Source organism: Trichoderma virens, assembly GCF_000170995.1.
Source record: "Trichoderma virens Gv29-8 chromosome Unknown TRIVIscaffold_77, whole genome shotgun sequence".
NCBI classification, from domain to species: Eukaryota; Fungi; Ascomycota; class Sordariomycetes; order Hypocreales; family Hypocreaceae; genus Trichoderma; species Trichoderma virens.
Genome location: NW_014013672.1, coordinates 207,284 through 223,019, shown reverse-complemented (window position 1 = coordinate 223,019; position 15,736 = coordinate 207,284). Strand labels below are relative to the sequence as shown.

General features: G+C 50.0%; 3 protein-coding genes across 3 annotated transcripts; 1 reads left to right on the top strand and 2 right to left on the bottom strand.

The window, feature by feature from the left end:
• Positions 1-739: 739 nt before the first annotated feature.
• TRIVIDRAFT_489 (uncharacterized protein) lies at positions 740-3,486 on the bottom strand (the record flags this gene model as incomplete). Its single annotated transcript, XM_014099520.1, has 1 exon — positions 740-3,486. A coding segment is annotated over one exon (2,747 nt), but the record flags the coding sequence as incomplete, so codon positions are not given.
• Positions 3,487-5,581: 2,095 nt separating this feature from the next.
• Positions 5,582-8,728, bottom strand: TRIVIDRAFT_180828 (uncharacterized protein; the record flags this gene model as incomplete). The annotated part of the gene is made up of 4 exons (XM_014099590.1): positions 5,582-6,696; positions 6,755-8,382; positions 8,440-8,566; positions 8,638-8,728. 4 exons carry the CDS (start codon positions 8,726-8,728, stop codon positions 5,888-5,890), a joined length of 2,655 nt encoding a protein of 884 aa, XP_013955065.1.
• Positions 8,729-11,727: 2,999 nt separating this feature from the next.
• On the top strand, positions 11,728-15,563 carry TRIVIDRAFT_132430 (uncharacterized protein; the record flags this gene model as incomplete). Its single annotated transcript, XM_014099589.1, has 4 exons — positions 11,728-12,643; positions 12,724-13,576; positions 13,634-14,421; positions 14,764-15,563. Coding segments are annotated over 4 exons (3,357 nt in total), but the record flags the coding sequence as incomplete, so codon positions are not given.
• Between the last annotated feature and the right edge of the window lie 173 nt (positions 15,564-15,736).

The window sequence follows — 15,736 nt, the reverse complement described above, 5'->3', positions numbered from 1 at the left end:
TCCATTGCTCATTGTCTCCCACTATCCATCCATCCGCCCGTCCCACCATCCATACATTCCCTCCATCCCCCCTCCCACGAACCTATCCTAGGCTATATACAAGAAATAGCATCCAACCCTCCAAAAAGAAAGAACGCTCAGTTACATTTTGCAAAACGAGAGAAGATGTGGTAACAAACTCCAAGATGTCTCCCGACCGTATGCATATCCCGCTAGAAAACCCCTTAAATTACCCTTATAAAAAATCCAATATCCCGAGTCCGCCCCTCCCTCCAATCCTGGTTATTACCGTCTGAGATCCTCACTTCGCAGGGACTTCTTGCTCTTGATACTCCGTATGCCCGGTGTGCCTGCTCTGCTGACTGATGGACTAGTCTCCTTACTCGGGGTATTGCTTTGGCTCTCGATACGATCCACCATTTGCAGCACCCTCGTCTTGGGACGTTCAAATGTCATGGCCTCGGCTGTGTAAACGCTCGCCGACCTGGCAAATGACACATCCGTTGCTATTGAGAGCCGTCTCTCGCTCCTCGACATGTCTGTTACTACCGAAAGCGGCCGTTCAATCATCTCGCCCCTCTCACTTCCCTCGCTCTTCTCTTCATAGTCATCCTGGTTGATTCTTAGGAAACCGTCGTCGCGATCGCCTTCGTGCACGGGCACGCCTCCACCCTCGTCATCGTGGTGAGAGCTGAGCTTGCTGCCGCTGCGAAGCGAAGGAGTAACCATGGATAATCTCTTATCCATGTCGACAAGCTCGGCCGTCTGTGGCATGTGAAGAGGCTGCCTTTCATCCATACTTGTTCCGTCGTCAAGGTCGTCGGCATTCACAACGCGAAGGCGCTCCTTGGGGACAGTGAACATGACTTGTACGAGGCGGTTCTCCACGGCTCTTTCAATATCCCATTCGTTCTCCTGAGCACCACTGCCTTCCCCGCTTTCCCAGTCTTGGCGACCTTGCTTCCTTCTAAGAAGCTCGCTACCCAGAGCTGCAAGAGGGGGTTCGTAGTCGTGGCTCAGCATGTCTGTTGATATCTCTCGCTGAGGAGATCGGTCTCGAACAGACAAGTCTCCCGAGGTAGATTCTGAGCCAGAAAAGACGCGTCTAAGCGAACCTAACCAGCTTCGTCGAGGAGGCTTAGCCTTTGATGGCGAGCTGGGCTGTAATTCGTCATCTTCGAACGGACTTGATGGCGTTGTTCTGCCAAGCAACAAATTGGGTCCTTCTGCCTGTAACGCGCCGAATCCTGATTTTGCTGTGTTGTAGCTGCTTGAAGAGGAGCTACCAGGCTTGCCCGGCTCCGTGGTAGGTGCCGATGAACCTCCAAACAGGCCAGCTGAAGCAATAATGGCGGACCACCGGCCGGAGCTGGACCGACCTAGACCGTCTGCCGCACTGCGATTCGATTCGGATAAGCCAGATTCCGTACGAAGATCATCTTCTCGTGCACCGGATGAGCGCTGGGAGTTTCGCCGTGTAGGAGATCCACGACCCTGTGCTTGACGAGTACTGTTATATCTCGCCAGCATGGCGTCTGCCGCATCGACATCAGACACCCAGTCTTGCACATCTGGATCGTGTTGAAAGGGGCCGTCTGTGCTTGGACCAGCCGTGCTTTGGCCAGGAGGCGGAGGCTGGAACACTGGCAGACCCCCTGAAGCAACGGCGACTGTTGGCGTTAGGAATGGATCAGAATACGCGTCCGAAGTCGGGGTGGTGACTTCAACAGGATGGACGCGCTGGTAAGCCAGATCCTCCTCGTCATCCTCCATAATAGGGTGGATTTGACCCGGAGTAGATACAAAGTTATTCAGCTGGTTTGCCGGCACATAACCGCCACGAAGCTGCCTGGACACTGGCTTTCTCGCAACCCCCGGTACGACGGGAGCATAGCCGCCATATGAGCCGCGCAGGTTCTCGTACCCAGCGGATCGGTCGTTCCCTCCAGTGCGATATGGATCCTGGCCGCCATTATACCAGCTGCTATAACTATAACCCCAGGGGAAAACATCCTCCCGCTCAGTCATGTCAACAGAGTCGTGGATAAACATGCTGGCGTCCTGGGCCATACCCCTGATTGTCTCCTCACGAGCGGCTCGTCTCCTCTGCCTCTTACGGAAGCAGACACAGGTGGCCATGGCCAAACCAAGGAGAACCAGTCCGCCACCGACGCCAAATCCAATACTTAACCCCAAAACTTTGGACTTGGAGGAATCAGCAGCTGTGTTAGGGGCGGCATGGGGACTTTTGCCGTCAGCATCGGCCGGAGTAGGATTCGCATAGGATGTTGCCCAGGTCAAGTCGGTCAAATTTAAGAATTGCGGCGCTGTGGTGACGCCAGCTTGTCGTTTCATCTTGCTTGACGAGTCAGAATCGCTAATCTGCCAGCCTCCGTATATCATCATAATATTTCCAGGCAGGATAGCGGCGCCGTGTCCATAGATGCCGGAGGCTCCAAAAGCTGGCTGTTGTTTCGGTATGGTCCATCTCCATGAATCGTATGCCTGGCCCATTTCCAAGATGGCAAGCTGTGGCTCCGCGGCATTCGTCACATCGCCGACCCAGCCTCCCAACACGATAATCGATTGCCCATCCTGGCTCAAAATGGCTGTATGACCGGATCGACTCTCTACACCATCGGGGCTGTCAGTCGATTGTTGAACGTTTACGTATGACCAAGACTCCTCGGGGAGATTCCACACAGCAGCGGTGCTCATATTGATGAAGGCTTGCTTGGTATGACCGCCGATAATGACGTACGCGGTTTGTTGTGTGACCGTCCCAGAGTTGTTGCTCATCGCGCTTTGCAGCGCGGTGAGACTGAAGCCGGCTATGGGCGTTTTGGGTCCAGAGTTTGAGGCAGTACCCTGAGCATACGACTTGGATGAAGGGCTGTTATCAGCTGGCGTGAGAGTCATCATGCCGGTAGTATAATTGGCCGCAGACTGCCAATCCTTTGAGCTATCCGAGGGCGTATCGCACATGCCACCATACGAGTATATTGTCGGTTCATCCAGGAGGGGGGCCAGTGTCCCGGAAAAGGCGATTGTTCCTCCAAGAAAGTACGGCCCTCTCGACGACTTGCTCGATTGCGACTTGCCTAGTGTTGTCGCGTGCTTCACCCAAGACGCATTACCGCTCGCCCCTGAGGCCGCTCCCTCTCCATACATCCACACATTTCCTGGTCCTTGGTCACATTCTCCAGAGTATACCAGTACGGCGCCTTCTTCTGTCCTCACTGCCCCGAATGCTGTGTTCTTTGGATTGTCTCCACCCAAGAAAGGCAGGCTCTCCTTTGAAACGGGTGTCAGCCTGGCGGCGTCTGCTGCAACCCTGCTCGAAATGTTCAGCGAATAGAACTGTACATTGTCGCTGCTATCCTGGGTAAGGATGTAGGCCACCTCCGGGTTATGGCACGCGCTCTTGTTGAAGCACGCATCGGGTGTGAGAATCTGCGTGGGAACATAGGGGAAGCTCTGCGCAGCGGCCAGCAATGGAGCTCCCAAGAGCAAAGCCGCAGACCAGATGAAGCGACCGGATCGCGCCAGGCCTGATGTTGCGCGATGCGGCTGCGCGTGTCCGCGAGCAAACGGCTCTGGTTGTACGGCCATTGATTGGGTTCGCACCGAGATCTCGCTCCCGTCTCCCCGAATATTTTTTTTCCTAGTGTTTTCTTGGGATCGTTTGCCTTGTTCGCTTGTCGATCATATCATCGTGGCATGTCGATCCCTCGCAGGCTTGTCCTTGTCGCAATCGTGAGTGTCGTCTTCGTCCGCTTTTCCCGCTCTTCTTGTCGATATCGTCCGCGCGTCTCGTCTGTTTAGAATCGCATCCACCGCCCGTGCCGAGTAAATAGTGGTGCTGCCGCAGCTCCCCCACAGAGGATCGAGGATGTGCAGTAGGCGAAGCTGGAGTTGAGGGTCCAATCCAATCCGAGAGCCAATCTCTCAGGTCTCACAACGCGAGACGAGGCAGAAGATGCTAGGAAATGAGATAAAGGAAATAAAATTAACAAAGTATTAGGGAGATCAGCTTCTTGTGCTCCAGCTCGACTCGCACCAAACGCAAGCTGAAGCTCTTTGTCACGGCCGCGAGAGTTGGCCAAGGCAAGACGCAGGGACCTTTACGAGAAGCAAGCAAGCAAGCAAAAAGAAACATACACAAAGCGGTGGGCTGCACCCCGGCATTTAGCGCTGGTCTTTTACAGGCAGTACTTCCTTCCTACTGTATGTAATGTAACAACAGTGCTGCACCGTACAGAACCGTACAGAAGGAAGGCGCAGCACACGGTTGCTTGACGGATTGGGATTGTCAACAAGGGGGGCAGGAGCCAGGCAATGCCAGGCCAGGCCAGTCCCGCCGATACAGGCGAGGGAAAGAGCTAACATGTGCACCTGCAGGCGGAAGGCGGCCGTTGTTTCCGTGGTTGAGCTGCACGAAGCTTTAGCCGCTGACCATTGAACGACTAGCAGGCAGTGGGTGCTGGAGCCGCTGCAACGTCTGTACATGTAATTTAACGGACTGCTACGTTTCCAAGACACCTTCATTTACAAGCTTTTTAGAGTTGCCGCTGTCATAAAAGAGGCTATAAAAGTACATAATTGCAATGGATGCATATAAAATCTCCATACTCAACTTCATTGCTCTTCATTATCCATCATCACACATCTGACGCCCGTCCGTCAAATTCTCATCATATCATGCGCCTCCCCACAAACTCCATTTGTTGTCATAGTCCTACCGCCGTTGCCGGGAGCAACCAAAGCTTGGCCTCATCCTGTTTCCCGCCACGGCTTAGCGGGGCGCGGCGTTAATTGATAGTGTCCCCAGATTGGGATATCAGCAAGTTTTTTTGTCTGGCCGGGCGCTATTCGGGGTATTAGCCAGCATTATACAGCGTGTTATATATGCGTACCTTACTCGTAACTCATTCTACTGTATCCATCTTACTCAAAACACCTAAAAATACATATTTTCGTCTTCAAAATAGTAGTCCAGCACCTTTTAAAACCCCGCTGCCTCGAGTATCGCAGCCACTCCCTTTTTCTCCTGTTGCTGTGTTAGTCCAACTGCTGTTTTGGGCAAATCGGGGCCCAGCCACCTATCAGCACATGTGATGCAACGAGGGGCTGGGGCTGCCACTCTATCTTCCGTCTGCCACACCTAAACAGCTGAGAGCAGCCAATCGAAGGCCGCTGTCAAACAAGATGGCTGGTAATGGCGTGCAGATGAGTTGCAGCCCATGCCATTGGACGTCTTCCATCTCGATATGACACGGCGTTGCATATCTGTTTCACATACGGAGTAATATACTCTATCAGATATACGCTCTCTCTCCCCATTCACGCGTATCGTGTCCCATACTATCATATCAGCTGCTCGCGCTGACACGCATCTTCCCCGTCTCTCGCCTCAGCCCCCACCTGGGAAATGACGAGAGCCTAGAACCGCCGGGTCACCGTTGAGCTAGCAGGGAACACGCGGCAGGGCAAACCTGAAGCTCTGATGTTTGGGCTTGTCTGTGCTTTGTATCGGCTCAGGTCAGACAACACCAATGCATCAACTGAGACATGCCTTGTTCACAATTATACTGTTTATATTCAACATTACGGGTGTATCAAGCAAAAAATGCACATAGCCTGCGTGTCCTGGCCGGATACAACATCAACTAGCTGTCTTCATCTAATCCAATGCTCCGTCAGCCTCGTTCGTGTACTCCCCAGATGATATCATGCTCAGTCCTATCCATACGACCATAAATAAGATATTATTTCCTCTTTTCGTCTTAACAAAACCGCCAAAATTCAATAAAAAAAAACAGGCCAGACGCACTGCAGGCTAAACGAAAAAAAAAAAAAATGGAAGGGGTATCAAGTAATAAGCCGCCTAATAGTGAATCTTTTCTTCCCAGATGGGTGGTCGAGCCCCTTCCGAATCCCACGTAATGTGGTTCTTCTCATCGAGCACTGCGCCTTCATCCGTGATGGGAATCACCTTGCTTGACTCAGCAACCTCCTGCTTGGACAAGCCCGCAGGGTCTGAGGGGATCCAAAGGATTGGAGTCTTGCTCGAGACAGATGGCGGCAAGTATGCTTCATCGGCGACGTCATCAGTGTAGTGGATGGGCTCCGCTAGGTGCTCTTCCTTGATAAACAGCTCGCGCAGTGTAGCATAATCCGCGTATATCCATGGCTGGAGGAACTTGAGAATAAAGTTGCCCTTCTTGCCAGATGCATCCAGGGGTGGTTTAGGGGCAGGTGCCTTGGCGGCAGTGTCATCGTGAGAAATGTTGTTGGAGGCCAAGCCTTCCTCAATGCTAGTGCCAGTTCCATTGGCAGCAGCACGCAGCTGGATAAGCTCTTCTTCGGCTTGCAGACTTCGTGGCAGGCCGTAGAGGAGCGGATCGAGCGTTCTCGACAGCGTCAGGTGATACAGGATGGTGAAACCCAGGAAAATAGCCATCAGGACGGCAGGTCCAGCAGCCTTAGAAACGGCAAAAAGACCGACCATGCAAATCTCGGCCAGGTAAATTCCGGCAAACAGCTGCTTCAAAGCACGGGGGTAGATCAATCCATGAGTGTCGATTTGCGTCTCCGTAACAAACAGGATATTGTATCGGTAGGCGAGATAGAACAATCCCATACCAATGGTTGACCAAAACAGGATCAAAGGAGCAATAATCGAATAGGTGATGCCTATCATATGTTAGCAGATGTATTTAATAGGTAAGAAAGGAAGCCACAAGGCACATACTAATGACAGCAATGTTGGTATATACTGGGAGAACGCTGCCCCAAGAAATGGCGCTGAGGCTGGTCCACTTCTTGTACATGGCTCGGGGTGTCTTGGCTAAAAACTTGTACAGCAGTGTAAAGACGAAGAAGCCGACAACTTGAGTAACGACACTGGTCGCGATGGTGAGACCCTGAACGATAAAGTAGGAAATGTAGAAATTAGATGCCGTAGGCAGAGATGAAGAGAGAATGTTAAAGACTTGTTGCGGCTGTTGGGCGATCTGAACAAGGGCCGTCGAAGCTGCGTTGGTCAAGGTTTGGATCAAAAACACCTGGATGAGCTGGAAGAAAAAGTACGAGTTCTGGGTGAACAGCTCGACACGAGACTGAGAAACTTCACCAGCGAGTCTGGCACAGAGACGCATGATGACAGGGACCAACGACATGAGGATGGACAGAGCCACTGCTGGGAGCAAGCCTGAAATAACTCCGAGGATGGGCTTGGGAATATCACCAATCCAAGTCAAACCAGGAATGTTCTTCAACGTGTTCACCTGGGCAATCAAGCCAACAATACCGACGGGAATGGCCCAGAAGATGATGAGAGCGGCAATAAAGCCGTAGACTGCATAGTGGCGGATGATAACCTGCCACCAGGGGAGGGTCAAGCTCTTCCAAACAATCTCAGCGGGCTGGATGCCAATGGCTTTGGGTTCCATGTGCAGGGCTTGGTGGTGAGTAACGGATTGGAATGCGTATTGGGCGTCGCCTTGGGTTTCGAATTCGACAAAAACGGCGCGGACTTTCTCATAGTTGCCCGCTCTCCAGTCAGCCTGAGCCTTTTCGACCTCGGGGACCAGGCGCTGCAGCTCGGAGCGGCTCCATTCGATGGTGTCGACCTTTTCGCCAACCAGACCAAGGAAGCCAAGTCGGTGTTGCGGGCGATCCTTGTCTTGAATCCAGCGAGAAGCAATATTGCCCGTCTCGACATCGCCGTCTTCGGACGCAGGGCCCTCGGGCTGGGTTTCTCCCTTCTTCGTGGCCTTGATGCGAGCCTTGTTGACCGCTGTCAGGAGGCCGATTTCGCCCTTTTCAAGCTTCATGGCGGCCTCGTCTCGCTTCTCCACCAGCTCGTCGAGCTCATCCGTCTTGCCGCAGACCCAGACCCTCTTGACATTGTCGAACATGCTACGAATGCGCTCTTCGCTATTGTATTCATCCGGAACCGAGGTAAACAGCACGGTGCGGGCAGAAATTCGTTTGGCGTTGTGGGGGTTGATGTGATGAGCCTGGCGCAGATTAATGTAGAAGATGCACTCGCGTGTAATCATGTACATGAGAAAGCCGTAAACAACCCAGCCGACAAACGTGTGGGCGTAGAGGTAGTTCTTATGCTGCTCGATGTCAACATTGCTGTACGACAGAATTTCGAGCTGGGTCAGGCCTTTGCCTCCGGTGGCGTTGACGGGGAACAGAATAGGCCATGTAATGAGAAGGCTGACGAAACAGATGACGAAGCAAATGCGCAGATATCGAAGGAAGAGATAGGCGTCGAGGCTCTGGTGAGTGAGAACGTAGGCATCGGGGATCTTCCAAAAGGCCGAAACCCAAGTCAGTAGATTGCTGGGTATACTTGGTGTTCGTTCACTATTATGTGTCAGTTTACCTCCTCCCTGTCTATCGCCCTGTTTACTTCCTACTCACTCTTCGCGTAAAGACCCTAAATACGTACGCGGCGCATAGTAACGCCGCTGAGATCTTCTTAGGAATAAGAAGATGGCAATGTATATGCATGATACTATCAGTACAGGGACGAGAGTATCAAGCATGCCTATGATCAAACACAAGATCAGTCAGCCTTATGTCGGCAACATATTTCCTTCCAGCGAAGCCTCGACTCACCCCATGCTGATTCTGGCTGAGATTCCCGGGCCGATCCCTGATTGGAGTCGGGAGCCAGATTCTCGTTGAGCCAACTGATAAAGTTGCCCATCTTGACGACGTCGTGCTCGCAGCCGTTGCCGCGCGCGTCAGGAGGTGCTCGATGCTTTGACGGAGATACTCGAGATGCCTCGTCGTCGTGATCGGTAAAAAGATAAAAAGGGCGGATTGAATTGAATGAATGTGAATGCCGAGTGCAAGGTGCAAGCTCCGAGTGGGCAAGGCAGGGATTTGTGAGATTAAACAAAGATTGCCAAGTGGAGAGAGAAAAGGGAAGACAAGCGTCTAATAACACCAGCCGAGAGTACAAAAGTATTGTACCTGTCTGGCACTCTTGACTTTAGTACAAGATTGATCAACAATCGATCTCTCGATGGTGGCACAGACGGACAGGGAAGGCGAGTCCCGATGTCTTCAGCGGCAGTGGATGCCGAACGATGGCTAAACGCGTATTCCGTCGAGAAAGGTACGAGGTTGTGCTCCCCTTAACTAGCAGGTAGCATATCCTTTCTTCTCTTGTGCTTGGCTTTTTCCTGTCCCTCTTCCGGGCCTCTTTTTTTTTTTTTTCCTCCTGAGCTGGACCTGATGAGTTGGCTGTGGCACTAATAAGTCTCTGTCTCAGCCAGCCAAGGACCCGGCTGCGGCGCCAACTTGCCGATCTAGCCTATGTGGGCCGATAAAAAAGCTGTCTGTCTTCTCAAGAGCTTGGTTGGAAAAGGGAGGGATCGGATCCAAAATCTTGCATGTGTCCAGCTGCTATTGGAGCTTGTGCGTATGTGGCTTGGCGGTAACGAGCGGATGGCCGTGCCAGACGGCCGATAGCGAGCGGTGATGGAGAGGTGGGAAGAAGACGAGGCAGAGACACGGATTGGAGGACAAGACAAGCAAGTTGAGACTCTTTGCCGCTTCGCCATATGCAATTATTCGCATGCGCCTCCCTCCTTGCAACCCAGACCCAAGGCTGCTCCTCCAAGGCCGCCGGCAATTTTAGAAATTTTCTCGTCATTCTCTTCCTACCTGTGCACCGAGTTTCAACTCATCTCATTTCCCAGGAGGGGGTCACCGTTCGATAACTCAATGGGGTCGTCGCTTGTGGGTTCAGCCCCCTGTTCGGCTGGGTTTAGCTTGAACTTGGCTTGCAGTCGATCCCTGCTCAGCTGTGGTTTTGTGGGCCGAGGGACGGCAGAAGCGTGGGCGTCACACGCAGACGGGTTACCTCAATCTCGTCATACCCTTGGGCTGCCAAAACCCGGTTTTGGAGCCGGTCCGTGGCCACGCGTTGATTATCTCAAGGCTGCTGCGCTGAGGGTGTTGCGGCCAGACTGCATGGATGAATCAGTATGATGCTGTCGCGCATGAGTTGAAATGATGTAGACCATGTCTTTCCTCGGAGTTGATTAATTGGCTCATCTTGCCGAAAGGAATAAGCTTTGAGAGCGGTTTTTAGTCTCCGGCTCGTTGCGAATTCGCCGTGGCGTCAGTTCCTTTCAATTCCCCACGAGCACGGGCAAAGATTGAAGACAAAATCTTCAGTCATGGCGTCAAGCAAAGGCCTATGCCCCCACGGGTATCCAAATCATTGGAAGCCCCGGCAAGCTACCTAGGTAGTATCACATATGAGTACAAATATGCTCACTGCTCGTGTTTATGATAACTGAATGCCAAGTGCCATGCTCGTACAGTGCTGTGCTCACGGAGATATGCATCTCACCATTTCACATCAGCTCCGGATGATGTTAGTGAGTACGGCCGAATTGGTTCGCCTAGCCAAAGGTTGCAGCCGCAGTTTTGCAATTATCCGCCCATTGTCTCACGCAACATATGCTGCCAAACGCATTGAGTTTGGATTTAGAGGCCGTCTAATGTTAGTACCTCTTATCCAGATGAGATTCTGACCACGGGAAAACGACATCCCTTTCTTCAATGGCATTTCACATGTTGTTGGTCGGCCATCACATCACTTTACACGTATAATCCGATTCATGCCGATCTAGTGACCCCAGACCCCCGACTCAAGATCGAGCTCTCTGATGAGTTGTGCTGTTGCTTGTACAGTGTGGGTGGTTCCACACCAACTTCTAAGCGTCATCAGCTTCTCATGGTTCGATGACCTGCACAAGATCAAGTGACCTGTAGATTTCTGCGTCGGACAAACATCGGCTCTCCAGACAGCCTTCTTGGACGCGAACCAAGACGCAGTCCAGCTGAATAACGACAAAACAAGAGGTTCTAGACTATGATTCCAGGGTAGCGTCAGGCTGGATACATGTATGCATGCATGCATATGTACAGCCCCCAAAGATAAACCTGTTTCGATTCAATAAAATCATGGGAAAATAACCTAATAGCAAGCTCTTAGTGCGCTCCTGAGAATTACGGGGAGTTGAACCTATTTACGACAGAAATGCCGCTGACTTTTGTCCCAACCGCGCTGTTTAGGTGCAGAATATAATTCACCCATCTGCAGGTTTCCATTACCTTACAGCCACCATTTGATGAATACATGTATATTTTGGACGGTAACTCTTGCCCATTTATCATTATGGCTGCCTGATAGGTACTCGTATGTCAAATGTGCTCAGCCGCGCCGAAGTAGCCTGCAAGAGCGCCTTACCACCGCTGCATCTTTCATTGGATATATATATCAACATATCATTTTTACTCGGTCGGACTCTTACTAGTCTCCCACGCCTCATTCCGAATGGTCATTTGTAGATCCAAAAAGTAGCACTGGATTGGCTGGAAGAGCCTTTGTAAAATGCCACCCTGGACTCTACATGCTGGGCTCATTTATGCCCAACATCTTACGCGACATTCTTGAGGCTGAGTACAGAATGGAACATCGTGTTTCTCTCCAGTTCTCTTCTACCAAAATAATGTTATAAGACATTGGCTTCTGATCCTTCATTGAGGGACCACCTTTACTCTCGACCACAAAACTCTATACTTGCGAAAATGTCAAAGCGACGTAATGAGACCGAAGATGAGCATACGTCCCTCGATGCAAAAAGGACCAAGATAGGCAGTCCTTCCGAACCGACCGTTTTTAACCATGCCGACTATACAATTGGATGGATTTGCGCATTGCCAAAGGAGCAAACTGCAGCAATTGCCATGCTGGACCGAGAGCACCCGGATCTTCCACCCCCCGACAATGATGACAATGTCTATACTTTAGGGTCAATTGGCGGGCACAATGTCGTTATAACCTGTCTACCAAAAGGGAGATACGGTACCAATTCTGCGGCGACAGTCGCGAAAAATATGATTGGCTCCTTTCCCTCCATCAAATTCGAGCTATTAGTTGGCATTGGAGGCGGCATCCCATCCAAGGTTCGACTCGGGGATGTTGTGGTCAGCGCGCCAACTGATCAATACCCAGGAGTTGTTCAATGGGATTTAGGTAAAGCGGAAGATGGCGGCAAATTTCGACGAATTGGAGCATTGAATAGCCCACCGAATGCCCTTCTCAAAGTCTTGTCGAAGTTGGAGTCCGAAAATGAGATGCAAGGATCCAAGATTCCCGGCTTCTTAGATGAGATGAAACAGAAGTGGCCGAAATTATATCCAAAATACTTCTGGAATGCTTCCCTCAGAGATCCTCAAGGCAAAGGTAGCGAAGGGGCAGCAAATACGACAGCGGATAGCGCGATTGATGAGCCTCGGATGAGATGCCCAGACATCCACTACGGCTTGATCGCGTCCGGTAACCAAGTCATCAAGGACGCTACAGTCCGAGACTGCCTTGATGGAGATCTAGACGGAAATGTACTGTGCATTGAGATGGAAGCAGCAGGATTAATGAACAACTTTCCCTGTCTCGTTGTCCGAGGTATTTGTGATTATGCAGACTCGAGTAAGAATAAGGATTGGCAAGAGTATGCAGCAGCTGTAGCAGCAGCTTGTGCGAAGGAAATTCTTTCTGTGCTACCAGTACAGGTGGTAAAGCGAATGGGTTCAGTTAAAGGTAATAACTTTGGGCATCTATATATGTCCACCTATGTACGGTCATCCACACTTACCAACTGCTAACTGCGTCTTGGCTAGATATATTGTGGAGTATCAATGCTGAACTTGGAATCATTCGGACAACATGCAGTGAAATTGTATCTCGACAAGACAATAAAGCCTACACAGACTTTCTAGAGTCTCTGACGCCCGTCGACTATACTTTACAGCAAAAGGATAGTTTCAGCAAGTGGCAACCTGGAACTTGCCAATGGCTTCTAAGCTCTGGCATATACCGAGATTGGGTTGATACCAGTCAGCAAACCTTGTTCTGCCCAGGAATTCCAGGAGCTGGGAAAACTATCCTTACATCTGTTATAATTAACAATCTTTATGAAAGATTAAAGAAAGGCAGTAAAGTAGGAATTGCCTACCTCTACTGCAATTTTTGGCAACACGCTAAGCAGGAACTCTATGATCTATTGATAAGCCTAGTGAAACAACTGGCTCTTGGCATTGACGATCTACCAAAAGATGCTAAGAAGATCATTGATGATTATAAAGCAAATAAACAACGCCCATCGCTGGATGCTATAAAAAATCTTCTTCAATATATTGCAGCGTCATATTCGAGAGTATTTATCCTTATTGATGCTCTGGATGAATGCCAGGAATCAGGTGGTTGCCGAACAAATCTTCTGGATGAGATTTTTTTTCTGCAGGAGAGAGAAAAAGTGAATATTTTTGCAACTTCGAGATTCATTCCAGAAATTACAGAAAAGTTCAGGGATTGCAAATGCATCAAAATTCGGGCGATCAAAGAAGATGTGCAAATTTATGTACAAGATCAATTGAAAAGAGGCCATATGGAGCACCTACCGTCTCTAATCGAGAGTAAGCCGGCACTAAAAGACGCGATAATAAGAGAAATATCGGATGCTGTTGATGGAATGTATGTCTTGAGATTAATGATCTTTAAATAGCATATACAATTGCTAACATTCTCTAGGTTTCTCTTGGCAAAGATATATCTCGATACACTCGTTGATAAAGTCACCATCGCAGACGTTAGAATGGCAGTGGCACAATTACCCAAGCAAATGGCAGGATCTGGAGAATCTCAGAGACTAAAAGTTGTGAACCAGGCATACGAATTGGCCTGGGAAAGAATAAATGGACAACAAGAGGGATTTCGGGACATCGCCACGCGGGTTCTTGCGTGGATCGCCTGTGCAAAGAGACCATTACACACGTGGGAGCTTCAGCATGCGCTCGCAGTCAAAGTCGGTATGAAAGAAATCGATAAAGACGCCATCCCACAGGTTCATGACATGATATCATTCTGTGCAGGGTTAGTCACAATTGATGAAGAGAGCAATGTCATCAGACCAGTGCACTACACAACGCAGGAGTATATCAAGACGAAGAAAAGCGACTGGTTCCCCAATCCGGAGATAATGATTACGGAAACCTGCATTACATACCTTTCATTTACGGCCTTTGAAAAATGTTTCCTTGACAGGTCTCGCCTACATTACTTGCTGCGCTCCCACGACTTTTACTTGTATGCTAGTCGGTTTTGGGGCGAACACACACGTCTTGTCGGAAAGGAACTGGATAAGAATGTCCTGGAGTTTCTCATGAATGAGGTTAAGATATTCAATGCCTATCATGCAATGCAACAGCAACAACCGGGGGAATACCGAGACTTGGAGGCTTTCCCAGCAAAGTTTAGTCTACATCATGCTGTGCACTTTGGGTTCGACAAAGCAATCAATTTGCTACTCAAGAAAGGGTGTGACATAAACGGGCTCCATGGGGCTACAGTGACGCCGCTGCGGCTAGCTATTAGCGAGGGAAATATAGACATTGCCGAGCTGTTACTTGACAATGGAGCTCATCTTGGTTTTGAGAGTGGCCACAGCCCACCTTATTTGCGCATTGCTATGGACCCGAAGAGATATAACGAAGGATTTGTCAAGAAACTTATTGAAAGGGGAATTGAACTCGGAGAAGATATTTCGGGGTACATGGCGTCCGCTGCCAAATTCGGCCACGAAGCTATCGTTGCGTTCCTGCTCCAAAAATGCGCCATGCCTGAGGGAGAAGGTATCCCAGACGAGATTCCGCTACACTTAGCAATTATTAATAATCACAAAGCAGTCGCGGAGATTTTGCTTGACAATGGAGCCAATATTGAAGCAAAAGATTGCAAGGGTAATACACCATTACAGATAGCCGTCCAAATTTCCAACATAGAAGCTGCAGATTTATTGCTAAATATGGGAGCCAACGTTGAGGCAGCAGATCCTAAAGGCAACACCCCGCTACACATAGCGGCCCGAAGATTTTATGGGGAGCTTGTACGCTTATTACTGCAAAAAGGCGCCGATATCGAGGCAAGAAATGGCAATGGCGACAAGCCGTTGCACATAGCAGTCCAAAATTCCAGCATAAAAGCTGTAGATTTATTGCTAAACATGGGAGCCAACGTTGAGGCAGCAGATCCTAAAGGCTACACCCCGCTACATATAGCAGTCCAAAATTCCAGCATAGAAGCTGCAGATTTATTGCTAAACATGGGAGCCAACGTTGAGGCAGTAGATCCTGAAGGTTACACCCCGCTACACATAGCGGCCCAAGATCTGGACGTAGCACTTATTGAATTGCTGCTTAAAAATGGAGCTAGCACTGAGGCGTTGGATAACGAAGGCCGGACTCCATTATTCGCGGTCATACTAAGTCTTTGCCGCGAGCATTGCATTGAAGCAGACGTTGACGTGCTACTAGAATATGAAGCAAATGTTGACGTGCTACTAAAATATGAAGCCAAAATGGAGGCAATCGACAATGAGGGCTGTACGGTTTTAATATCGGTAGTCGAGAAGGGGGATATAAGGGTTTCTGAATTCTTAATTCAAAAGGGTGCTTGCATTGAAGGAGTTGATAGCAAGGGTCGCACGCCACTACTACTTACAATACAGCGATCTGTTGACAGAGGTCAATGGGGGGGATTTGAAAGAGACCATCTAATGGAGATGACACAGATGCTGCTTGAAAATGGGGCCAACATCAATGCAGAAGATAACGAAGGTCGAACGGCACTCTCACA